General features: G+C 43.0%; 3 protein-coding genes across 3 annotated transcripts; 1 reads left to right on the forward strand and 2 right to left on the reverse strand.

Moving 5' to 3' along the window:
• Nucleotides 1–795: 795 nt before the first annotated feature.
• On the forward strand, nt 796–11407 carry LOC117234508 (knirps-related protein-like). Its single transcript, XM_033495796.1, has 3 exons — nt 796–1653; nt 6366–6443; nt 10096–11407. Exons 2-3 carry the CDS (start codon nt 6366–6368, stop codon nt 11284–11286), a joined length of 1269 nt encoding a protein of 422 aa, XP_033351687.1. The 5' UTR covers nt 796–1653; the 3' UTR covers nt 11287–11407.
• Nucleotides 11408–15728: 4321 nt separating this feature from the next.
• Nucleotides 15729–17623, reverse strand: LOC117234626. The gene is made up of 7 exons (XM_033496022.1): nt 17533–17623; nt 17098–17291; nt 16664–16881; nt 16419–16601; nt 16266–16344; nt 16020–16198; nt 15729–15930 (listed from the first exon to the last, which is right to left on the reverse strand). Exons 1-7 carry the CDS (start codon nt 17621–17623, stop codon nt 15729–15731), a joined length of 1146 nt encoding a protein of 381 aa, XP_033351913.1.
• Nucleotides 17457–26779, reverse strand: LOC117234627 (speckle-type POZ protein). The gene is made up of 5 exons (XM_033496023.1): nt 26365–26779; nt 24058–24295; nt 19320–19440; nt 19031–19196; nt 17457–18231 (listed from the first exon to the last, which is right to left on the reverse strand). Exons 2-5 carry the CDS (start codon nt 24252–24254, stop codon nt 17933–17935), a joined length of 783 nt encoding a protein of 260 aa, XP_033351914.1. The 5' UTR covers nt 24255–24295; nt 26365–26779; the 3' UTR covers nt 17457–17932.
• Between the last annotated feature and the right edge of the window lie 557 nt (nt 26780–27336).

Below are 27336 nucleotides of genomic sequence, written 5' to 3' on the forward strand. Positions count from 1 at the left end.
TTACCGATGATCATTACGATTAAGAAACTTCTAGATTCTAGACGAGGTAGTCGACCAATTTAATTCTTCAGCGACTCGCACATAATGTTTATCATCATCGGTAGTATTCGTCGAGATTGGTCAACATTCCAACAAACAAACTACGATCACATACCTAAGGCAACGAATCAAAGCACCAAACATTCAGTTCACTGACAAAATTTCCACGCTGATACACTTATTGCTATTCCTCGCCAGAAACTTTATCCCATCTTTATCGGAGATATGAATTTCTGATTCCTTTTGTTGAAACGTGTCGACTCAAAAAAGCCCACGATCACGTTACTAATCGAAGGTTGCTGCTATTGCTTATTAGCTCCTATAGGTTGCTACTATAAATTCATGATCGACTAACATCTACAATAAGGAATTTACGCGCTTTACGCGTACAAAATCTACTACATCTTCGCTTGCTATAACGAAGGGTTTGACGACGACGCAATGCGTGTCAATAATAAATCAGGTAGGTAAATTTGCTAAATTCGTATTCAGCCAAACTGAGTTTATTCGAGTGCGCTCTACCATGCATTTATGGCAGTGACGAAAAAAGTGTTCGAGAACAGAGGATCGTTATCGGTACTGTCAACTCCGGTGTGCAAACTGGATGCGAAGCAGGTACGCGTCACAAGTCCGGCGGTTCTCCGAGAGGATAGGAGGTCCGAGCAAAGGAGGAGAAAGAGAAGATGGAAGAGAGGGTAGAGCAGCGAAGCCCCTCCCTTGGATCTCCTTCCCGTCGGCCAAGAGAATCCCTCCGGTCGACCAGCAGGACCCCCCACCAAAGATACGAGAGGACCCGCGACCCACCTGTGCCTCGGATGGACCCTGCACGCTTCTCCGCTGAACCGACGCACAGTGTGCCCATAAGGCCCATTCGAGGTATACTTACGAGAGCGCACGAGCCTCATCCAGCGGACGAACGAACGAACGAACGATCGAGCGGCCGACCGATCGAGCGGCCGTCCGATCGAGCGAACGAAGTGGGACCGTAGAAAATAATTGGAGGTGGGGGCTGATTCAAGAATCGACGTGGACACCCTCGCCTTCCAAAGTCATTCACCTAACGGTCATCGCCGCGTCAAGAATCTTCTTCTTGTTCTTCTTCTTCTGCTGTCATGTCTTCCGTTAGTCGATTTGATCAAGGGGATACCCGGACGTGTCGTTAAATAATTAGTCGAAAGAAGAGCAAACTCGAAGACGGTTGACCCGGTTTTTGTTTGGAGAATAATTTGAAAGGATCAAAGTGTTGTTTCGAGGTACGACGTGAACTGTTGTCGCGGGCCTTTAAATTCTATTTCGGCCTTGCGAATTCATGTGATCGAACTGTTACGGGAAAGATTACAACTGGTAAGTCGTACAGTGAAATCGTCTTTGGTGTCTTCCGTAGGAGGAGAGAGTGAGTTTACAAGTGAACTGGATTTATCTATCGGATGATTCCCGATAAGTTCGTGATACCCGACGCTCCAAGTGATTGCGTAGAAATGATCGTCAGTGTCGCGGATCTGTTAAACATCGTGATGACAAAGTGTCATGATGAACGCTATATCGTAATTAAGTAAAGGATCATCCTTCGAAGATGTCGTTGATGAATCTCGCGTAATCGTTTCCGTCTTCAAGGTACGTGATCACGTTGATTTACGAAAGGTGATCGGTTAAAACTGGGAGAAGCGATTCCCGAATCTGACAACTAGCAATTACAGGTTTCCTCATCGCGTTTAATTCGAATGGTATCGCGCTGTCGCTGTAAGTTAATAACAACGATCTTACGTTCGCTGGGTATTTTCTTCCACGTTATTTCGCGATACATTCGTCGCGTTTAGAAACGAATCGCCCGGTGTGCCTACAAGTTGAGAGGGAAAACCGAAGGACGATCTTCATTTCGTAATTCGAGCGCGTGCTGACGACCGATTCTTTCGTCTTCGATCGTGACACGATACAAAAAGCGCCATTTATCGACTAGATTTTAACGATAGAAAACGTGTCCGACATGAGAATTCGTTGTCGATAAGGTTAACTCGACTGAAAGCCTTGAGGTATCGCGATTAGGCTAATTATTCGATTCATTAGATACTCTGCGAGGAGATCGTATCGTCGTAAGTTTAATTATTTAACGATACCGAGGAGGAACTATTCTCACAGCGTGTGTCACTCAAGATAAGATTCCATGTGAAACCCAGTTTTCACATCTATCGTTTGGAAATATACCGTAACGAGATTATATTATATAGTTAGATGAAATCGTAGAGATTTAGATGCGATACACACGGAAAAGAGACAGAGAGTCGTATTACATGCATCGTGTCGCGTTTCTGCTCGAGCATATTCGACCGTCATACAATAGCGCATGTACAGCGCATTGCGCGATAGTTTGATACGAATCTGTACGAACTGGCCTATCGAAGAGCGATAGAATAATAGCATCGGAAACAAACGGTCCACGTTGCATCGTTCGAAGGCCGATCGCCGGAGCACGCGTTGCGGAACGCCGTTTCGTTTCGAAAGACCGGAAGTCGCTCTCTGCAAACTAGATCGCGATGCTTCGCGAGGATGAGGTCGAAAGACGCCGCACGTGTGACGTGAATGAACCTGTTTGACGATCCGTCGATCGTTGCTAGATCTCGAACTTTTTCCTTTACGTAAAGTATTTAGAAAAATATATAAAATATTCAAAGTACAGTAGCTACGAAAAGTATTTGCACACGATTGTATCTGTTGTAGCATTCATACGTACATTTATTTATTCGCTTCAAGATACTATACACTTCGTATCAAGAGTAATGAAACGGAAACGATTAACTCCACCTTTTGTCAAGTTATCGATTTCGTTATATCGATACACGGTCAATAAGCGATTTAAAAGGAAATCACTTACTCACATAAGTCATAGGTAAGTAATATCAAATTTTAGAACGAATTGAAAAGGATAGTATGTTCCAAACAGATAACGAATTCCGTTTCAGATAAAAAAATTTGATCGAAATTAAAAAACAGAAAAATGTTTAAATCGCAGGGTTTGACGACAATTACTATCGCTTTTTATTATACATCGTCCTCCATAATTATAGTTCCTAGCGGTAAAACAATTACCTGCTTGTATCTACCTCTAATCAGCAACCTTCGCTCGAGTATTTAGGAAATCGAAGATTAACCGTCTTTCACTAATAAAAAGACGACTAACGGTCTGCAGCACACAAAACACTTCTTTTTCTCTTTTACGATCTGAAAGCTTAAAAATCCAAAAACATAAAATCCTCGAACATCATAGGCTGGAAGCTTTAAAGGAGATTTGGCAAGTTAAATGATCGTAGAATCGTAAAGCACTGGAGAAGTAATTCAGTACAAAAGCGTGTTTGAAAACGGAACTAAACTCATTTCCGTAAGCGTGTGTCGTGGGAAAAAGGAAAATTCTACAGTCGTGCTTAGACGACGTGCCGCGACGAAAGTAACGAGGCGTCGGTCATTTAAAATAGTTCCGCTAAAACAGCCGTGCGCCGACTTTCACGCGCATGTAAATGAAGAAAAAATCCAGCGATTCCGAAGAAACCTCTCCTCGCGATCGATTGGTCAGCACACGGCGTCGTCGTTTAATTAATGCGCGAAGTGGCGTTGATGGTAACTGGTGGCTTTCAGCAAAATCTTCTGTCAGCCTCCATGTGTATTCGCGCGCGCGCGTTTGTGTGTTTGTGTGTGCCAGACACAAAGCGGAAGAGCGTCGTGGTAAGTGTTTTTATCGAGAAGGTCAGCTCTAGAAAGGAGGACAATCACCGAGCGGCACCGTAGGAACTCCGATTGATCCCTTTAAACGTTTGAACGGTGCCGATTGCACCTTCTCGTTCCGTCCACTCTCTGTGTCTTTCCGTAGAATCGAACGATGATCGGCGTCACTATCGGCGATAGAGTAGATCGCGCTGAAAGCTAGGAACTGCGGCACTCGTTACGATTCTCACGGCTTCGATCGACTAGCTGGACGATTGCACCCGCGAGATCTCGACGACGATCGTTGTTACCGTTTCAAGACTTACCGTCGAAGGTGGTCGGATGGAAACCGAACGGCACGTCTGTTCGTTAATTATCGATCGAATAATCTTTTCGTATAAGTTACGCGTTTCAATAACGACCGAGGTAAACTTTCTCTCCCTTTGTAATTCACTTTTTCCTTGGAACAATGGACGGACGCTTTCCGTTATCAATCTCCGAGCGATCAAGCGAATCTTCAACGTTTACTTGAAATAATTATCGTTCGAACATGTATATTGTAGGACCATTAGCGGCAGAGGGTACGGCAATTTCGTTAAGTAACTTCTAAACAGGATCTATCGACGCAAATGCGAGGCCGGCTTAATTAATCAACAGTTTTATTGTGCCCACGGAGAAACCGTAATTAAAAGTCATTTGTTAGGGGAACGTTAAATCATCTATCATTCTTTTCGCGTCTCGTATTCTATTAAGCTCATAAGAGCGGGTATCTCCGCACGATGTATCCGTTGCGACACGCGAGCGCAACAATATGGCTTAAACTCTTAAACATTGGCAACTCGCATCGAGCGCTCGGGAATGCAGGCACCCCCTGAATGGCTCACCGGATGCACACCTGCAATCAGTGCAGGTTGCGATAGCTCGGGCGCATCGTCGAACGTTCCTCGACTCCGAGGATCGATCGATCTAGTGCGGAACATCAATCGGTAAGTAATAGTACAGAACGAGGATGTTTGAGCCGAGCTCGATATAATCAAAGGAGATACCTCCCTCTCTTAAAATATCAACAAGGCCTTCGGGCTACGTTTAACGAGAATACGACGTCGTTTAAAATCAATTAACCAACCATCCGTTACTCTCTATTTATCTCGTTCTCTATCTTCGACGTTTCGTCCTGGTATTGCCGTGTTCGATCGATTTCGCGAGGGCAATCGTCGAGGTCTAGCAAACAAACCGCGATCATTGCTTCACGTGGATACGCCAGTTTTTCCGCTAGATTCGAAAATGCTCTGTAGCAATACTGTTAGCACTAAGCCGTGAAAAGATTGTTCGCTCCTTTCTTTCTCTTTCGCTCTTCTGCATTCTTCGAGTAGAAAACGATCGTTTCGGACGTATTCGCCAGCTATTATAGCCAGTTTATACGATAATAGGTGTAGTAGATAGATCCAGCGTTTATGAAAGTTGCGGGTGACGAGGAAGAGGCGAGAAAGAATAGGCGAGGAAGAACAGGGGAGGAAGACGACGAAGTGCAACAGGCGACGAAGGCGAAGAGAAGGTTGGACGCGCGCGGTTAGTGTCTAAACAGAAAAGAATCGAACGCGGAATTAAAAGTATGCGTAGGCACGTCGAGGCATCGAGCGTCCGCGAATGAGAAGTGTCAACGACTGTGGGGTGTAGGTCAGGAAAGAGAGACTCCGTTGATCAAACAATCGATGTCTCTTCCATTAGCTGGGATTTACTTTCCCATTTAGCGACAGTCTGTCATGTATGAAAGTCGCCGCAGGTGACACCGACTCCAGGTACCCTCGGGCTACGTATGTGGGTCACTACTATTGTCCTATATTCCCTCTTCGTTGTAATTCACGTGGTGCGGAGGCGGCGGCGAGTAAAAAGGACGACAACTGCGAGAAGTAAAAAAGAGAGGAAGCGTATCGGGATTCGCGTAAACGCGGTTGTCGACGAGCGACGAAAACTCGATCGGTAGAACGAGTGGAGAATGCGCGTTACCATGGAGAAAATTTTCGAAGCGTGATGTCACTTCAAGCATTATGCAAATGGTTAGACGATCTACGGGCGCAAAGAAGACGAAGTAAGGAATAGAGGCGGCGAGGTGTGAAAACGAGACCGCGGCGATCTGTTTTCTGGACGAGCGACTAAAGAAGGCGAAAGGAACTAGCCAGACTAAAGAGAGACCATCGCGAAAGAATAGAAAGAAAGAGGGAGAAAGAGTGAGAGAGAAAAAAAAGCAAGTGCAGGAGGGTTTTCCGCTCGTTGAACGTAACACGCACCGCTTTGCACGATCCAGCGATTCGCGCGTACCGCGCAAACCGGCGAATTGCGCAACGAGCTTCTTCTCTTTCCCAATCGTGCGATCGGTTGTGGGCACACGATAAGGCTTGCATTGTGATTTTGTCGAACGTTTGAAATATACGCGAGTGCATTACGCGACATCGATTTTGTTTTCCCCGCGGTTTCGACATTTACCGTGACGGAAACCTGTAATCGTCGGAAGAATTACGAATTACCTAGAGGGACAAAGCTTCGTTGCATCGATAGATGTGAAAACAACGAGCACGTCCTGTTCGAATAAAACGGGGCAACTTCAAAAGAACGTTATATTCTTTGTGTTGCAGATGAATCAACAGTGCAAGGTGTGCGGAGAACCCGCGGCAGGCTTCCACTTTGGCGCGTTCACCTGCGAGGGCTGCAAGGTAAGCCGGCTATGGATCATTTCAACGATACGATATGGGTTTCGTGGAAGTTCGAACGGTCGAGATAGCGATCAAATTGAAACGGCAGAGTGATATTTCGTATCGATTCCGGGATAATTGAAAGGCACTATCGTCTTGTAATTCGGTTGTAACAGGCTCCGTTCTTCATAGTTTCGTCCAACTATTTCGAACGTATCGATCTGAACGAAATCGTGAGAGAGATCGCGAAAGAAAAACGGTGGAACGCAGATTCCAGACATTTTCCAGCAGGTTTCTTTTTTCCTCTGCTTCTTTTCTGCACGTTGTTGGCGGCGATCTTTTCCACAATTTCGCAAAACTGAGAAACGTTGATCGCTTTCACGAGCCGCTTCGTGGCCGAGGTTAAACGTTTGACTAGGCATGCGTGTCAACCAAGCCCCCCACCCCCGCCCCAAAAGTAACAGCTACCATGTTTGGTGAACCGCTCGGCGATCGCTCTGTAAGGAGAACCAAAATTTCTAGCTTCAAAGGGACGTTCAAGGAACATCAATCGACCGTTCGACTGATTTCTCCTGATTAAAATGATCTACGCTATTCTAAGCGATTATTTATGCGACGATTCGTTTATACATATTTTAAAATAAATCTACATAAAGATTCGTTCGAACGAACTCTAATAACACGTGGCTATACACATATATCCTATAACCAATCACGGTTATTTAAAAGTCAATTTAATAGCTTTAAAATAATAATCAGTGAAAGATGGGCCGAAAATTACACAATTGTATATTCTAGAAAGAGTAGGTCATTCGAATCTTCTTGACATCGTAAGTGTAATATAAATAGAAATATATATACGACGATCGATTCTTCGATCACAAATCGGACCTACGAAATCTCTCGAAGAAAAATGAATAGCCGTACGGTCGATTCGTACTATACCGCGAGTCGAGCGTAAAAGCAAACGATGCCGAGTAGAATAGTAGGAAGGTGGAAGAGGGGAGAGCTGACATGCTACGGTGGGCCTGAAAACGAAAATAACGAAACGAAACAATGTCGAGCTGACGTAATCGTGAACTAGGGCGGAAACAATTGTGGCAGACAAGTGCGAAGCGCCGGAAGCACCGCCTCGAAGCCGCTCCGCGATCCGAGCGAATTGACGAAACGCGCGTGCACGTGCTCGCGCGGCCACAATGTCTCCCGTTACCGTAGATTTGTCCCACGATCGGGATGCATATCGTTCACGGTGAAAACTCGAAGAGCGCGACTCGCCACGGTCCTTGAATTCGTATTACGAATCGATATATAGTCTATGTAGCGAAACAGCGAGCGATTCGCGGTTTATCAGGTCTTCCAAAAGAAAGAAGTATGGAAGCAGTGAAAACGGTACAACGGTTCGTTATCGTCGTCCATTGAGAACGAATTTCGATCTCTGTCGTTCCTCTCCTTCTTTTTCTTCTTCTTCTCTTTTTCCACGGCGTGAGTCAGAGATACGTTTCTTAGGCCACGAAAGTTCAGCCGTGGCGTAATTAGCCGGTCTATTTATCGGGCGGTTTTCGAAAGGAAACCGTAACACAATCCAACTGTGGAAGGTTTTGACGATGAAAAGGCGCGAGCCGGCACTTTGAAGTTTCAAACTGCTGTCCCGTTTGCATAACACGAGGCGCGCGCCACAAGGGGGGCAGGTAATAACGGTAGCATTTTCTCGATTGTGTCATCGCTTCTGAACTGTCGCGCATAGTCCCCTGATCTCCTTGTTTCCTCGTCACGAACGAACTTTACATCCTTAGAACGAGAAAAATTTGAACGATAACGATGACAATGACGATTACTGGGATGACGCTACAGATAGACGAACGACGAGAAAGACACAGTTACATATAGTTACATGTAGCACAGGCCACGATATAGGAAAATTGTAAAATTAATCCAGCAGAAAATCACAAATGCGACTTGATCTTACTGCGATCCCGAATTTTTATGTTTCAATATTGTTCTTACCGCGACGAACAAAAAGACTATTGCTTTGACTTCAGAGAACGCTTAATCCAAGTTTCCAAGTATCCATGTTTCTTGCTACACCGAGAAGGGATTAAAGGATCAAAGGATTTCGGAGAATAGCAAAAGAGCGAAATCAGTCGATGCCGCCGATAACACTATAACTTACGACCTCGTAGCATAGTTCTTTTTATATTATACCTAGTATGATATATTATACTAAAAAGTAAACGTCAAAGTCAAGTGGAACACGGTGGCGGATCGTGGGTCTCGGCAATGCGCGCATCGGGATCACTGGGACGCAGGAAGAGCTCGTTTTCAGAACAAACGAACCAGAAACGATTAATAATATAGCGTGCGTACGAGCAGAAAAAGCGAAAGTGGATGTCGCGTACACGCTGAGACCTGCGTCTCCTTAAAGACTGATCATTAACTAAGAAGGGCGAAATTTTCTATCAGGTTAGACAGGAAATCGTAGGTGTTTCGGGGCGCAATACTTGGGACTGGGCTTCAAATGGATACGTTCGATGTCTGTCATAACGAACGAGGTCTTAAATTGCACGCGTTTCGTAAGACAAAACTTTGCCATTAGCTTTTCGCTATCTGCCGTGGTTGCTCGCTCGATGCAGGCGCGTTCGAACTATTAGCTTATTCGTTATCGTATTTATAAGTAGCCAGCTTTATTCTAACATACAAAATCATTATACGTTTTCACAACTGAGGTTTCAAGCTTCGTTTAAAAAAGAATATTTTTCAACCTGTCAAGCAGTTTCTGTTTGTTGTCGCATCGAAATTGGCTTTTCTCATTACCGTAAAAATAAAAATGCTGTACAAATAAGAAAAAGATTGTACGCCGTGTATGGAGAGAACGTGTTGACTAAACGCCAGTGTCAGAATTGGTTTTTGAAATTTCTTTCCTGTAATTTTGATCTGAAAGCTGCTCCACGTTCTGCAAGGCCGGTTGAGGCTGACGAACACCAAATAAATGCATTGGTGGACGCAAATCGTCGCATAACAACGCGAGATATTGCTGGCAAGTTGAATTTACATAACCGAATAAAACCATTTCTTTCCATAAAAAAAGAAGAGAACCCTCTTGCATTTCCATACAAAGAACGAAACTATTTTACGAACAACCATAACTCGCCGTGTAGTGAATTCCATTCGAATCGAAGGTATTTCTCGACTCGATGCAATCGAGTGGAAGTAGAACGCATCGATGTGTCGAAGAGGCGCGCGAGTAGATCGAAAAGAAGCAGGGAGAATATGTGTAAACGAAAGGAGACCGTTTCGTGACGCCGACACGGAAAGGCAACGGTGTCGGAATCGTGGAATTGCACCATTTGGGCAATTAGCACGAGCACAGTAGGCCGCACGCGCCTACACCGGCTGGTTCTCCGCGATACAACATGAATGAGACAACGAGAGCACACTGTTACCATCTAACAATTTTGCAGTACTCATTATGAGCGTCACAATGCCGTTGCAGCCGCGGCGGATCTCCCAGCGAATCTTTGACCTCTGAATTTGCATTTAAAGAGCATTCTAGATTTTGTCTCCCTTTGTAGTCCTCAGCTGAAGCTTGATTCCTTTTGTCGGCGTAATTAACACGAATAAAATTATCATGCTGCGTTATTGTCGTATTAGCAACAACGAAATATTTCTGTTTCAGTCATTCTTCGGAAGATCCTACAACAATCTAAGCAGTATTACCGAATGCAAAAACGGTGGAGAATGTGTTATAAATAAAAAGAATCGAACAGCCTGCAAGGCTTGTCGTCTAAGGAAATGTTTACTCGTGGGCATGTCAAAATCTGGTTCGCGATACGGCCGCAGATCAAACTGGTTCAAAATTCATTGTCTGCTACAGGAACAACAACAACAACAACAGCAACAACAACAGCAACACTATCAACAGAATCTTCCTAACCAACCATTGACGCAACAACGAAAACCTATGAGCCCGCCCATTGGAATTCATCCAGCCCAACGAAAGGACGATGTCCTGATGCTAAGTTTGGACGACTACAAGAACTCGACATCCCCCAGTATTAGTTCCCCGGAATCGCACAACAGCGACAGTTCCGTGGAACTATCCGAAAGAAGAGCAGCCTTCTCGGGTCACCCAGGCTTTAGACCGTTGCATTCACACCTGCAACCCTCCGTAGCCGATTTGTCAGCGCTCAGCAAAGAAATGATGAGTTTACCCCTCGGGTTTCATCTCGGTGGAATGTCTCTGATTCCACCCGCGTTTCTACCACCGCCGAGTCTCACCATGTTCTCACCCTATCATTTATACGCAACGTCACACGGAACTTCTCACCCCTTGGTACCAAATCATTCTTCGAATCTACTACAACACTCACCCATCGTTGAAGACATGACCAGTCCAATCAGTCCCTCTACGACCGCTACCACTACCACGACCATTAGCATCGATAATAAACACTCGTGTGCAAATAATAATAATAACAACAACAACAACAACAACAACAATGATAGATATGCGCATAACAATAATGTTCAGACGTCGAGACAGAGTACCTCGCCGAGCGAAGAAACTGGAGAGACGTATACCAAGAGAGTCTATCTGGACGCAGTGTTGAAGAGTCAACGAACACACGCGGAAGGTTCTCCAATAGCGAAGGAACATTCGGAAAGTGGTTCGCCACTATGCAGTCCAGGATCGGAAACGGACCTTCCACCTCAAGATAACCCTATGGACCTATCTATGAAAAGGACGGCCACACGAATTAATGATGCAACAGAAGAAGACGAGATAGACATGGAGAGCGTGAGCGATCGAGGCAGTCCCCCCTTAAAGAAGAAATCAGCGCCCATAGATCTAACGACGAGAACCTAGAATTGAAATATCGTTTGTTCGTTCAACGACAGACGGAATAATTCGTCTCGAGCGTCGAAATAAGTTAATCAAAAACCGGTTGCCAAATACGGCGTGTGATATCGTAATAAATTACATTTTTCTCCCCTCATAACTGACTATCCGTACGTTTCAACGCACGTTCAATAATAGAGCGAGTTTGCCAGAACCGCACAGTATCTTTAATTGCGCTCTCTGACGAAGTAGGAATTATCGGATCAGGCTCTGATTGCGAGATACGCATGGAGACAAATCATTCGCGCCGAATAGTTGAACGCAATCCCGCATAAATATCCACGGAGACTGGAAGAACGAAGGATTAACGTCTCAATTCCGGGTAATCACGGCAAGGATCGCGAGTCACCGATCGATGGCTGGTTGTGTAATAACCAATCGACTTTAACGAGAGTCCTCCGCTTTAATTAACGAGCGCGCGCGCTCGTGCGGCAATCACATGGGGTAGACAAAGACAAGAGACAAGGGAGTCAGGATGGAGAAAAGAGAAAGAAGAGAAGAGCCCGAGAACCTGGCACTGACGCATTTGCAGAAGCAGGAGAGCAACGACGGAGTGCAACCGTAGTGCATCGGTTGATAAACACGTCAAACTGCAGGGTGCACGTGTTCGGAACGTGCGTTACAAACCGCCGTACACGTGTAGAACGTTGCCAACCGTTTTATCTTACAAGCGTTCGACGCCTGCCAATGTAAACGCCTCCGTCGCTGCCGCTTTACCGCCCCTTCTCTGATTTTGTCCCGCACCTATTTACACATCCTTGCGCCTGAGGAATCTCCAGCGATATGAGAATTGTAATCACGACAGGCCTTGCTCGATTTTGTTCATGGCGATTCCAGAACATTTCGGTGAAATTCCTCAGTGCCCTAACATTATTGCAGGATCGCGCTCTCGCTGAAACAACGTGGACGATACTTTTACGATCTTCGTTGTCCAAGTATAGAGCTTGCTCGAACACAGATTTGCTTTTAGTAAGACATTAGATCGTGCACGATTCACGCCACGTCGCGCGAAATGGAACTCTTTAATTCCTTTGAGATGCTTGTGTTGGGTCGGTCCTCTAGGGAAATTTTCACAGACCTGACTGTGACAATATTTTGAAACAACGAACAATACTGTATATTTGAGGACAATCCAATATTTCAACGAAAGTAGTAAAAGCGTAGATAATCGTATATAAGAGGTGTGTAAATATGAATGTAGTAAAAACGAATGCATTCGCATTAAATACACTTCGTTAAGCACGAACGGTGCAACGAAAAGATATTGTCAATAGTTTTCTATCCTTACCGCTAATTATAAAAATAGTCAACAAATGGCCAGTATTTCCTTTAATGGTTAATATCCTTGATCATATTGCGATACTGAACACATGCAATTTTCCCTACTTGACTTAACACTAACCTTACCAGAACCGGCCAAATGAGACCGGTTTCAAAGTTTAATTTAAAATTGTATTTACATTCATTGTTATTTCTTGTTTTTCAATTTCTGTTAATATAAGAATTTACATAAAGTTAGATGAACAGAAGACCGAAACCGGTCTCATTTGACCGGGCCTGGTAAGGTTAGTTTAAATGATACTTATGTCGTTATCACAGGCACGCTATGATTCCATTTGTATCGAAATATTTCAGGTAGCAAATAAACAGAGAACGGAGGTGTAAATAATAGTTAGGTAACTAGGACTTGCGTGAACGGGACCCGGGCCAGTAGGTACTTACTTGTATATAGCTAGTAGATATTAGCGACTAATCGATCAATTACAATGCTCGAAATAATTAGAGAAATATGATTAGGATTACTATGACAATAACAAATACTATATGCATGCTGCACATTGCAAAAGGTATTGGTTACCATATTCTAATAACACTAATTAATTTGAGCAATGTACTTTACGAGTTTAAATAATTATATAAATCATTTTTCGCCAAAAGAAAATGAATGATAAATGTAATACATTACAATGTACTTAATGTAATTATCGACGTATACGTTACTTACAAAGCCACGCTATTTCACAAGTAAAGTACAAATCTATGAATTCCTGGGCCCTCATATTTGTAAATACAAATTACATTTAAAAACCATAGCAGTGGAGTTCCAATACCTAGGTTAATGTATAAGGCTGTTGGTGAATTGAACAATTTTTATCAGAATATGCTCCCGTTTTTAGCGATATTGTTGGAAGGATACTAACTTAGCGTTGTTGATCAGTGAACACTCTTTAAAACGGCTCTACGACAACTTACAATGTAATAATTATTAGATAAATAGTAAAATTATCGATTTATTAGAGTTACAGGCACCATTCACTGCCGCGCTAAACTAGTTAATAGAGCGTTAATTAAGGCGTTAATATAGACCAAGCTATTTTACAGAATTTTGGTACAAACAAATGCAAATGATAACGTTAACAAAAAAGCTAAAAAATTATTAAAAATACATAATTAATTTGAAATTAATCGAATGTTATTTTCAATTCACTTACATTACTCGACGACATCTCCGATTGCTTCTCAGCGCCATTTAATTACATCTCCATGAATTGTTGGTGCTTCCTAAAAAAATTGCAAATTTGGATAAAAAAAAGGAATAAAACGTAGTTAAAATAATTTTTCGAGATATTAATACCCCGAAGTATTAACGTTCGAGATATTTCGTTCATTTCAGGAGAGACAATTACTCTAAAGATAACGATTAAGACAATGCCAAGAATAAAGACTTGTGGAATATTTAATCGATAGAAAACATGGCCGTGTTAACTTGCAACATTCCGACGTGGCTATTCAACATATTTGTGGCATAAATTTTGGACGTATGAAAATGCAAAAACACGCAACTGACGAGGCCATCGCGAAGGATATTAAAAATTCATATTCAAATGAGTTAGTTTCGATAGAATATATTTTTATGAGATATGTCGTGCATTCGACAGGCGCCCGTATAGTTCGCACATAAAAAACAATCGCATGTGCGTGAACCAACCAGAATTTTCGCAATACCTCTGCGAGAACTGCAAATATTACACGAACTGCGTAGAGGAAAGTCAATATTCTATATTATTACGTAACTCACCTACAAAGCAGTATGTATCCACATATAATTGACAAATAATAAGACAAAGATGCAACAACGAAGTTTCGCGCCATTACACTTTTTCTAACTATCGGAAAAGAAGGAACACAGAACCGAGATATGAAAAATGGAACATTCGAAGTGGACGCTTAACCGTCTTAGTCACGCGAAAGTACAAAATATATCAATCTGAAAATAAAGTAATTTTTTTTATTAAAATTCTTAAGTGAAATAATCATTCTTATTATTATATAGAAGTTTTTAATTTTTAAAATTATATTAGTTATTATTCGTAAATGATTAAAGTATATTGTAGATTCGAAATGACTAGGCATTGACTAGCGAAGTGCAGTTTGAATTGTTCAGTTAGTGGCAAACATTACATTGCATCTATTTCATTGGAACATTAATCTTATCGTGTTATAAACTTTGATGTGAATTTTTAATAGTGCGTGTTCGTAGTCAGTTTTATTACAAACTGTGTCAAGCAAAGCGTAGTTGAATGAAACGACTGTATCTTCCTGTCAACTATTGTGAGGATTAAATTTAGGATAAGTTTTGGAGCAATGGATAAGCACAAAAATGGAGGGAAAAGGTGAGTATTCTAATTAATTATTTAAAGAGAAAGTAGCAATTAATGCTCATGTGGTGAATAAATTTTCATGTTTTGCGTATTTAATTGGAGTACGTGGTTCGAATTGTCACACAGTTTTGCAGTAAATTGAAATTTAAATTTCAACCAAGGATAAGTAGAATCGGTACGATTTTACTTATCGACCATACATCCGTGTCACCGGCGTCTTTGATACTCTACTCTAATGCATACTCAGTAGTTCGCATTTTTCCGTGGATTTTCACATTTCACGTTTACTTTCGAACGCGCCACTGTAATACAGATTAGATTTCGAAGTCATTTCATGGCAATTTAACGCGATGTTTAACGAGTTCCTTGAGAATCGGGCTATGCACCGGCGTATGCACCGTAGCGTTCGTAGCATATCAAACACTCATTATGCAGGCCACAAAGCATTGTTTGGCATACTTTAATTCTATCGAGAGCTAGAGTCTTTAATTGTAGTGCCAATATTGGTTTTCGTTGGCTATTCGTTAACACTGAAAAAAACCGAAAGTAAGTTTAATTCATTCTTTATTTTGAATAGCGTAAAAAGTTACATTTTTATTTTCGTAAAATTATACCCTGTTCATATTCAAAATTTACTCATTTATGAATTGAACAACTTACTAACGGTGTTACCTAAATTTACTATTCTTAAAAAAAAGTATGCAACCATATATGTACAAGCTCATGGAATGAAAAATATTTATATTGCTAATGAGTAGATTTGGGAGCTGGGTGGCTGAGGGTGAAGACTTCGTAATCTACTACAAAAAAATGGTAGTCTCCCATAAGTACAGTGTTAGAGGCGTGTTCTCCATCGTAGCTATGGGGAAGATTACTATAGCTTTCCTTGTTCACGTTGCAGTTACTAGAAATTAGTAAATCAGCTCCTGCTCCGAAAATTGGTCCGATGCTATAAAAGTATTTGAGTCAGTTTAATCATTAGGATATATTTCGATGTGTTCAAACATATCTTGTTATACTTAGTTAAATAATATTTACTCCGGATGATAACAAATTGCAAAAGGCTTCTTTACAATGTCGTATTTCGTTGGAGGAACATCTTGGTTATTAGTCAGAGTAAATAAGAAAGCTTTTTCTGAAGAGATGTAGTGCCCTTTAGCATTCGTTTTACCCCATGGTGCGTCGCTAAAGCCACCACAAATTTCTCCTCGAGTTCCCTAGAAAATTACATCATTCTTTGTTAGTTATAGATAACTATTCATTTGACAGGTGTAAATTACTTACCAACGCAATTACGTATGTTGGACAAACCCCGTCACAATGTCGGTGGAACGCTGTTGCAGAGTAATCATGATTGGAGGCACTGAAACGCGTTCGTAGTTAAGATCGTATTGATCTCGATATGCTTCCAATATTTACATTTTCCTCGATACATACCGATATACCAAACGCCAACTTTGCTTCGGTGATCCATACCACTGATTGAGGAGACGCTGGAAACCCACCTTATCTCGCGACAGAATTTGCGACCCAGGAAATAGGAATGGACTTACTCTTGGTTGTAACCTCTTATCTGTACAGATTTCCGCGTACTTGTTTGGTAGGGCTGCATACCTATATCTAAAACAAAACGTAAAAATCGAAAGCCTCCAAGAATAAGAAAATTTCCCGGCAAACCATACCTTATGGGTTTTGAGCCACTTGATCGATCGGGATTGAAAAATTCGTACCTCTCCAAGGAAAGCTCTATAGGCACTGCTCCTGTTGGCTCTACTTCCTCCGCAAAGACCTGGCTGTCGATTAGCAGCAGGCGAACGTGATTTATCACTCCTGATAAATGTTGGCAAACCCTCACACGTTCCTCCTCTGTCCAGTGTTGAGTAGGCTGCGTCACCCCTGCCTAGGAGCGTGGTCCGTACGGTTAAGCGTTCCTTAACTCGTAATTCTAAATTCCGATCCAAGAACCTAAGGACCCAAGGACCCGGTAATAATCGTATACGACACAAGGTCTAAGACCTTGCACGACATACGCATGATCAGAGCGTTAAGTCTTCTTGGAATTTTCAACGGATTCAAAGTACTCGGAAACGGAATAGAATGTTCAAAGAAAAAGAACCTGATATTTTGCCCAGTTCAGTACAGCTCTCCAAACATCTTCTTCCTCCAACCCTAGATAGTCCGAAGAGATAAGTTTCACCAGTGCATCCTTTGGAAGATTACAAAACGCCGTTGTTTTCACTGTGTCTACAGCATTTTCTCCAATGAAAGCGAAACATCTTTCGATGAAGGAGGAACAAGCTCCTTTACCACCTATGATAACGAAAGATCTTTGTTAACAACTTATCTTAGATCGATAGTGATATTAAAATATAATCTAAATAATAATACTTAACTTCTGCGACTTCTAAATTATATTTTTATCAGAATAACTATTCAGCTAGGACTTTGGCAATAAACATAAATAAAACACAAACCTAGAATCAAAAATATTTATTAAATATTTATCTAATTCATATCTGTTACAGCAATTATTCAATCATATAAAATTTACATCTGAAATTCTTCTTAAAGTTAGAAATGAACTGAGATACAAGATCTGATACAATTTGATGGTATCTACACAAGTGGGACTTATATTGCATAGTTTTCTCATTCAGTTATTTGAAAAATTATTCTATTACAAGATTACAATAACAAATACGTTGCACAACAGAAAGCAATACCGTCACTTTAACCCGATAGTATTTTCAATTACAACTTGTAACTATCAGTTAATCATTGTTCTTCTTAACTATACCGAGAGATGCGTCACAACTTGTACAACTTGGAAAATGTTAACTCCATCTTTATTAAACCCTTTTAAGTCACTTCCAGTGTGCGTAATTGCACAAGTTATAAGGTAATATGTCTTGTTTGTCCTGGGTCATAACTTGAGGTTATAGATGAACAATTTAATTTGCCCCTGGATTTGTATTTTGTATTAATGTTATATTGTCGCCTTTCAACATAATTCGTCCAAGTGGTTTTCTGGCCTTCGTCTTCAGATTATATTCCTCAGCATCGTCCAGTACTAAATTCATATATTCGTCGAATCCAACGATGTGACCTTCGATTCGTAGGTTGATGTTTTCGAATAACCATACTTGCACGCGCGAACGATTTTGCAGGTACCGAAATATAAGGTTGATGGGCTGTACCATCACCTTTTGAACTTTTTGTGGTCCTTTGTACGACATTTTTGTGTTGTGATTTCAAAAATTAGTAAGCAACGTTTGATAAACGCGTGCTTGGTAATAGCCAGACGCCGGAAAATGTGGCGTCGTGGTTGTACCAACTGTTCGTTCTCATTTTTCCCTATTTCTTTCGCTTGCTTAAAATGCGTTTTAAAATTTAATCATATCGGTTAAATTTCGGTTCAAGAAATTCGATTACGAAATTCTAAATCTGGCAGATTTGGAAGACTTAACAAATTTACATTTGTACATTTTTTAATACGTTTAGGGAAAATGAAACATAGAGATAAAATAAACTCTATCGTTATAGGCGTTGGTATCACTGAGTTCGTAAAATCCCGTATATAGTGCTGCCTTCGTGACGAGCATGTCAGTTACACAACGAAAAGCACGGTCGATAACTAATCATGTAATACAATTACCATACATACTGTAATTTTTTAGATTCAAGATATTTACATATTCGGTTTAATTAATTTTCTTATCCAGTGTATAGAATAATATCATAATTTAAGCCACTTGCACACATACATACACACGTTCATTATAGTCATCAAATATCACATAAGAAACAAATATATACACAAACATCCTAATATTACTAATTATATTCCGCAAATTCTCAGTTACTAAGAAATTGTTTTATATTTCAATTAAACATTTTTCATTTTTCACTTTCAAGAAGAAACACACACTTACCAACCATTGCAAGTTTGAATTGCCGTTTCATTTTCCATCAGATGAAACATTCAGCAAACTTGAGAATGCAGATCGATCGGTAGGCAAACTTTTAACAGTATGCCATGAATAACTTACCGGGAACACGCTCCTGGGCATCCAGAGCGGCAGTCAAAAGAGCACACGCGTTTCCTGGGCTAAGCGTAGCGGAGACGTGTTCCTCGCAACTTCTCCATAGTTCCTCGACTCCTAGTTCTTGAGCAAGTCCCAACATCTCGAAGATGCCACTGTCCTGAAGCATAATCTACGGAACAGTTACGAATGAAACTCAGCCATGACTTTGGGTCAAAGCGAAAGTTTTCTCGGTAGATTCTTTCACGTGCCAAACACCACAATAAATTCCGAATCTATTCGAGATATTATTTACCTTGCCTGTGTATATATAGTGAATGAACTGTCGAAAGGTCTCCGGATGAGCATGTAGCATACGCACTGACGTTGGATTTCCAGGTGTCCCGATCCTCTTCGCGGCTGTGAAGTTCTTGCATCTAGAGAAATCGAAGCAGTGATGTCGGTATCGATTCCCGAACGATAATTACCATAGCATACGAGTTACAGGGAAGAGAAGTGCACTGCTTTGAATCGTGCTCGCGTAAATGTGCCGTGGATGCGTGACCCTTCTAACGAACACACCCACCACTTCGTCTTTCGTCACCTTCGCTACTACTTCTGGCAGAGTTTCTTGTTACAAAAGGGCTTAATTGACTTCGTCAGGAAGCTCTGTTGCCACAAGAGTATTCGCTACGTACGCAGTCGGGCTTTAGTTTTCGTTCCTCTACAAATTAATGGCAACCTTCGAAAAGTCACTTCTCGTCCCTTTTTTTCCTACGGCAAGCCCCCCAGGTACGGGAGAAACTCTGAAGAACAAATCTTTCTCTAGCACTTCGTGCTGAAAGCGGAGATTCCCTGTGACCCATTGGGAGAACATTCGATCTCGGTTTCTCTAGTGTACATCCTCTCCTACAATGCGTACAATGCGACTAGGTACATAAAAGGGAGGCTTTTAAATATCCACGAGTACAGAAACGAACAGAACTCTTATTTTTACCCCGAAATCATCGATGCATTTCCTATATTCTTCTTTGTGCAATATCTAAAGTATATTCTCGAAATTGTTCGCCTCTAATAATGATTTCACGATTGTCTACCATCGATTTTCTCACTATTCGGTTTTAGATTTCATATTAGCAACGAGCTAAGTCGATTGGAAATTTCCACCATATGAAACTACCGTTCGAATTGCAATTAAGCGAAACTACTTCTAAAACACTCCTGACAATGACTACGCTATGGTGTTTTACGGATATCGCAACTATTCGATTTTAATATTTCGAATCTGATATTAGCATAGAGCGAAGCTTTTGCCACGCGAAATTATTCTAATTTTGATATTGCGATTAACCAAAGAAACGATTAAAAGTTGAAACAGTGACGGTAAAGGGGTGGAATTTAAATTAGAAAAGACCGACGAACCCTTAAACGAGTACTTTGTGGATCCACTGAAGACACACTGATGTTCAGTCTTCTAATACTACTAGGCAGCGCAAGGTAAAAAGATTTCGCGTGCTAGAAACGAAGAGATCGCGGGTACGAGTTTCGTCAAGGTAAGGGGTAAAGTGTAGATACACCAACAGCGTAGTCCGTATCGAATCAAAAGAAAATCCGTCAAAGAGACCGGGTGCACATGGAAAAGGCATGCACGCCGGGTGCTTTGATATTATAACCGACGCGTTAACAAACGCTCCGCTTCGTCGACAGGAGAGCGTGCGAAAGTTGGAAAATCGCGGGGCCGAGCCACGAAACATGGTTGCCGAGAGAGTCGACAGAGGAAAACTAGTGCTCAAAAAAATTAAAAACACCAGCCTCGCGTACAGGAAACCAGAGGTGCGCGTGTAGATGTAGACCTTACCGTGGGTCGACTTTTAACGGACCGAAAAACTCCACCTTTATGCTTTCGTCTGTAGTTGGGAAGCGATGCGGGCTCGCACAAATATCAAAGCGATAGTTCGCGTATTTATTTCCACAAATTACAGGGGAAATATTCGAGTATCGAGGATATTGCACGATTTTCTCGTACGTTTAACAGGCAAGCACACCGTTGCACGCCATATGATTTATCGTTAAATCTGCTTTTCAAATTTGCGCGGGGGGAGGTGAATTGGATATGTCAGACGCGTCGCAAGGGCTTTCTTCCTTGAGAATCTTTGGCCTGTTCTAAGAAACGTGGCCGGCAATTCTGACTAGAGCCGCGGCAATATCGGCGCACAAAAACCGTACTACCGGCGAAGAAATGAAAAAGTATTAAGAGGAAAAATCAAGGCAGCGGCGGACGATGGTTGGGTTGTGTGATGGATGGTACTCGGTAGAACGAGGCGAAGAAGGAGAGAAAGCGTGCAGAAGAAGAAGAAGAAGAAGAAGAAGAAGAAGAAGAAGAGACGAGAGGAAAGGGGGTGAAAAACACGAGGAACGAAGTCGTTCCCGGAGAGAAGCTTTTCCCTAATCACAGGCGAACGCCGCAGTGGAATCAAAGAAAACCAAATATCAGCGAGTGACGCCGAGAAAAGAATAGGGCAACGCGTGCGCGTCTGGTGTGACGATGAGGTGTCACGGGGGTGGTAACCGTAGGTTCACGAGCTCGACGTGGAAAGAGGATGTTAGGGGGTAAGGGGCCTAGTGGTGGCGGGAAACGAGGGTCGTGGCTGCTTGGTTTCACGGCGGCAAGGGTTGAATGTCGCCGCGGGCTCCGCTACTAACGACCAAGCGTGCGATTATATAGCGGCTCCGTCGATCTCCGCGCAAAAACCGCCTCCGTTTCCGGTGCACGAGAGTCAAATTCGCGCCACACCCCTCGTTTCCCGTACCGGTAAAACACCACAGTCTCACGCTTCGGTCCATTATCAGATCGTGTGCCTCGATTCGCCACATTCAAATGTATACCATTGTCATCGAATGCATGATTACTGGCGAGAAACGCCGTTAACGAATGCTTCTTTTTCAATTGAACATCCATCTTCTTCTTGGTGAGCGTTGTTCGAAATTCGAAGCTTCTATCTCGGAAGATCGCAATGGAACTCGAGCTGAAATTTAGGTCTCGTCGAGATTACACTTGCATCGGTAGGCACTGTGGGTCTGTCGATGAAACTGGAATTGCTTTCTCCGTTGAGTCGATAATTGGAACGGTTTGGTTTCTAGCTACCTGTATTTTTACACGTAAATAAGTGCTCTTTTTAATAAATCAAATTCGATAGAACAGATAAGAGTACACACGGTACTTGATATATTAATAGCGGTCAGTTGCACGCGGGAATCGATAGAAACGATGGGATTACGTTAGAGTGCCATTGAACATCACCGAAGCCTGAACGTATTTTTCAATTTCTTTTCTCTCGCCGTCAAACATCGTTCTCATCTGCGTCGCATTTCGAAATGACAAGGACTACGAGAGAGGGACGAGCGGTGGGACGGGGGACCAGGACTCTTTGTCAGGATTTTCACCGGACTGGAGAGCGCCGCGTAGAGTTTTGAGTGCGGTCGCGTATTGTCCATGCATTTCTCCTACGGACGACGCCTGTCACGAGCATGCGTAACTTAATTTTCCGATCCCGGTGTCTACGAAACGAGGCGCGAGGAGAGCGACAGAGAGCGGGGATGACAAAAGGACCGACGTTCCCTTCCACGCCGTGATATCAAAGGGGTTCACTGGAATATCGTAATTGACTTTACAATTAGCATCAAGCCTATCCAGTGGAATGTCGTTGCCTCGAAAGCTAAGGCCCCTCCACCTAATATTAAACCGAGCCCTTCTTACAGCAATTAGAAATCCGTCGAGCGAAAATGCGGCCCAGAGACTCGTGCTCGTCACGGATGAATCGTCCCTAACAGAAGAAAAGAGTACCTCTCCTCTTATTATCCAACTAATTAGAACGTTCGATCGATTCGTTTCACCGTAACAATCGGAGTCCCTTAATTAAAATTCATCGCTGCCGCGAACTTCGCCATCCTCTCCTTCTCTTCGTTCCCAAGAAACTTTGATGACTTGGCGATTTTTCTCCCGGGAACCGTTCGTTCGACCAAGAATTTTCATAGAATTTCGCCCGATCGAGCGTTTGTTTCGCGACTGGATTGTCCCTGCCGACCGGATATACTTTCTCCCTTGCTCCGGAAGAAACAGCGGAAGGGACGATGCAAAGCGTACGGGAGAGATAGGTGAATTATGTATACCTAGGTTCCTCCAGCGACTCGAAGAATTTAACGAAGTTATCATTTCCCTTCCGTTGGGTTCGTTTGCAATTCTGCAGGAAAGTTAACGTCTAGCTATTCTTTTCGTTTTTCCCTCGTTCCACCCCTCTTTGTACCCGCGACTTCAGTTTCAGCGACGAGAGGAAAGTTTGTAACGCAATTACCGCGAAATAAGTTGGCGTCTCGGAGAAGGCGACCAAGGCGAGTCGCGGTGTTTCGAAAATATTTTCGAACGCGAATCCGCTTCGTTATGCTATGTCCGTCTCTCCATTTCCATTGTAGGATACTACACCGAGGATAAGACGGAGCACCACGTTTCTACGTTAATTCTCTATTTTCTGGGATACGACGGGGCCCATTGTCTCGGTTGCCTCCAACTTTTCTTTTTCGCCGGGTGCACTCTGAAAATAGCGGGGCCGCATATTTCCCCAGCTCTGTATCGGGTGAGCGTGTTTGTCTCCGGTGTGATTTATCTCACGCGTGTTTTCGAATAGTTGTCGGGTCTCCGAGGAAATCCGTATCGGCTACGAATCGCTCGACGAGACGCGATCTGTTTTAATAAAAATTACGATTAACAATTAATTTGGTCCCAGGGTGAGTCGTTCGAACGGTTGCCTTCGACTTAATAAAATTTCCGATCTCGCGTGCTCCGTTCATCGGAATGCGTCGAGCTCGTTCGCGTCCCTGGAGGCGTTGAAAGATATCGAGAGCAAGCGAAAATAATATAAATTGTCTCATTGTGTATAAGTCGGGTTTGAAATGTTTTCCCTTATCAACTGGAAGGTATCGACGCGTGCGCCAGCGAGATTAACTCCACGGTTTTGGAATCGCTTGGTCGAGAAGGACGAAACGATTCGAGTACTGACCTCGCTTGGAGGATAATTCTGTGAGCGTACACCGGTGTCTCGTCCCTTCCTAGCAGAAAGACAATGTCAGCTGTGTCTTTGTCCTCGGAAAGTCGAGCCAGGTCCTCCAGAAGTCTGGGTACGCCGGCTAAACCTGCCTCGCCAGATACCCCCGCTGCTCCTGGTGCCGCCCCCACAGCGACGGCTCTAGTTCCCATGTTGGTCGAATCGAAAATCAGCAACTGCGTGGCAGACGGCACTGGAAGTTAATTAGTGAGATATTATATGGTATATCTGCGCCGTAGTAATTTCTTCGGCCGTGCAGTGGCCGGCAAATATAGGGCACAACTATTATACAGGGAATTAATTATACAGGGAAATACCTTATACCAAATTCATTTTAATTTAATTGATCTGTAATTATTACTCGAGGTAAAAATTTGAATGTCGCTTTATATTTATAGCGCGTGAAAAAAGAAATGGCGAAGAACTCGGAAGGAACGATTCAAACGGCAATTATTTCTTTATTCTCAAGATTTCTTGCATTTCTACTATGATATACGAAAAAATTGTTACAGGAAATAAATGCGAATAATTGAGTTAGAGTTAAATCCTACTGCGCAAAAGTTAAATTCTATATTATAGAAAAAAAAAAAAGAATAAAAATAAAATTTGTGTTTGATAGAAATGTTTATGTCTACCGCAGGATGATTCAAAAGTCATTGACACGAAATTCTAATTTCATTTTCTTTCTAACTTGCGTCTTTCATAGAACTGTAAGTTCTTAAATTTAAAGAGACCGCATAAACTTTTATACGCGTAATGGGAAGCTAGCTCCGATATTCTCCTAAACTTCTTCAGACTTGCATCTCTCTTAAATGTTTCACAATTAGTGTACGGTATTTCATACTTGCGGCTAGTTAAAAATCCAACACGTTGCTCGCGGTACCTAAGTAAGTTCCCTTAAGTACTACAAAACTTTTGCTCATTAACCGTCCTTCGGAAACAATCAAGCCAATTAAGACGGAAGCAACCGAACGAATGCACCTTCCTGCATTAAACCGATCGCGCGGAGTTGCCGCTCTATGGTGGGGAGGGAAGCGGAGTTCGTACAATTTGCGATAATCCGAAATTAATGACGGGGACCTCAACCAAGAATAAACCTGTGACTGATGACAGGGAGAGGAACACGAATGCCAGAACGTGTGTCATCGTCTCGAACGCTTTCCGGTCGCACCAGCGGCACCGGTTGACGAGCTTCGCCGAGCAATGTAACCAAAAAAAAAAAAAGAACAAAACCGATTAACAATCGGCGCTAATTGCACGATTAATATTTGATTTGCACCGCGTCGCGACGCGGCGTCGCTCTAGCCCCGTCTCTCTTCCTCTCCGCGTGCTCTCTTTGTCCGTGTCGTTCTGTCACGGCCGGTCGATCGACACGGAGAATTTTGTGTCACGACGGCTGGCTGATTCCCTTTTAATTAGTTCGGGTTTTGTAGTTTTCGAGCTCGTGACGCGCGTCGATCGTGCCGCGGTACAGCTCGAGGGCTCCGCGTGATTCCCGGTCATTTGCCCTTCCACGGATTTCCTCGCAACGCGTCCCATCATCCCGCATTCCAACGTCGCCTCTGATTCGATTAAAAAATCATTAGACGAAGGTTTTGTTTATCTCCGGTTAAGCAGATCGCGTCGCAGGAAACTCATTAACGATGCTACGAATCTCGAATTCGAACGTACACGCACTGTTAAACATTCACTTTCTACTCAACTTTGTATTTCGAAATGGATGTTACGTTCAAACGGATATTATTAAAACACACTGTAGCGAAAGAATTGCCGCAAGCGTTCGAACATGTAAGGAATTCTTTTACGAATACGTTATATGCATTACACGAAACATTTGAAACTATTCGCACTACAACGAAGCTCGACCGTTGTTAAAAATCCGAATGATCTTTAAATCGTAAAGTTCGAAACAAGAGATTAAAACAAATGTATAGTTACGTTTCTAGGCGAGTTTGGAGGAATAATTTCTGCCGATCGATCTCCGTGTAAGCACAGACCACAACTGTGTTCGTCACTGCGTGTTTATTTTGAATATACCTGTTCGGTCGGCTGTGATCACGTTCAGTATCGTTCCGCGTATAAATAAACACAAGTTTACCAGCATGAATTGCGCGGAACCTAACGATCGTTGTCCAACGCCGTTACTGTCAAATTCGATCGTGTTTAGAGAACCATTGGAGCGTCTCGAGAAATGAATCATCGCGGCGTCCAAAATACAGGAACATCACACGAGGAACGCAGTGTCGGTTGTATTGCTCTCACCTTCTCGTCGATCTCAGCGAGCGAACGTGCCCAGGAACGTTCGAAAGAGGAATCTAAGCGAGCCGCGGCGGGCAAAATCGTTGTTTCCGTGGCACACGTGGACGAGTATTGTGTTCGCACGCGAAACACTGCATTTTCAGCCGATCCTCGGCATCTCACACTCCCACGGGGCGAAACATTGTTTCGTCAAAAACTTTCCTCCCGCTTGTCTTTTCTTTTCGTTTCTCCCCTTTTCTCTGCCAGCTTCCCGTTATTCTACAACGCGAACGCAATCCCGCGAGTATCGCACATCAACGAAGAAAGAAGAAAAATATGTAAAAAGGAAGAAACGTGACGAAAGTGGAGGAAAACGCGTAGTGTACCGTACTCGACCGGAAGTTCCGACGTTGAACGCGAGGTATTTCTCCTGTGCGAGACGAGTTTCACGAGCGCTGGACCAGGCCTGCTTCGGACCCGCCGCTTTCTTCGGCCCTTCTCCTCTCGTTCTCTCCTCAGGTGAGGCCGTGCTCTTCTTTCCACCAACGTCGATTCCCTCCTTCCTTCTCGTTCTCGTGTGGCCAATGCTCCTGTAAGATCACTCCTCCTCCAGCCGTTGTTGCCAGATCCTCTTTGGAGCACCGATCGCACGATCAAAAAGGATACACGCGCTGCCTCGTTCCAGCTAGCAACGAACGCTGCTTCGTCTAACCTGGCCCTTCGATCGACACCGATTCCAAACTTTCTCGCCCGCTATTCGCCTCCATTCCTCCCTGTTTACCCAACATTCTACCCTTTGTTCTTCTTAAATCGCGGCGAAGCCAAGACCCACTCGTTCGCTGTACTCTCTTCTTTTCGAGTCTCGCTTTATATCCCTTTCTCCCAGTGGCGTCCCTTGTTTTCGAGACGAGCTTCCACCAGGTTTCGCTCGGTCGCGCGATATTACCGCAATGCGGTGCTTCCTAGTTTCCTCGACAAAATGAGATTGTCCTTTTA

Source organism: Bombus vosnesenskii, unplaced genomic scaffold (assembly GCF_011952255.1).
Source record: "Bombus vosnesenskii isolate JDL3184/JDL3185 unplaced genomic scaffold, Bvos_JDL3184-5_v1.1 scf7180000013305, whole genome shotgun sequence".
NCBI lineage: Eukaryota > Metazoa > Arthropoda > Insecta > Hymenoptera > Apidae > Bombus > Bombus vosnesenskii.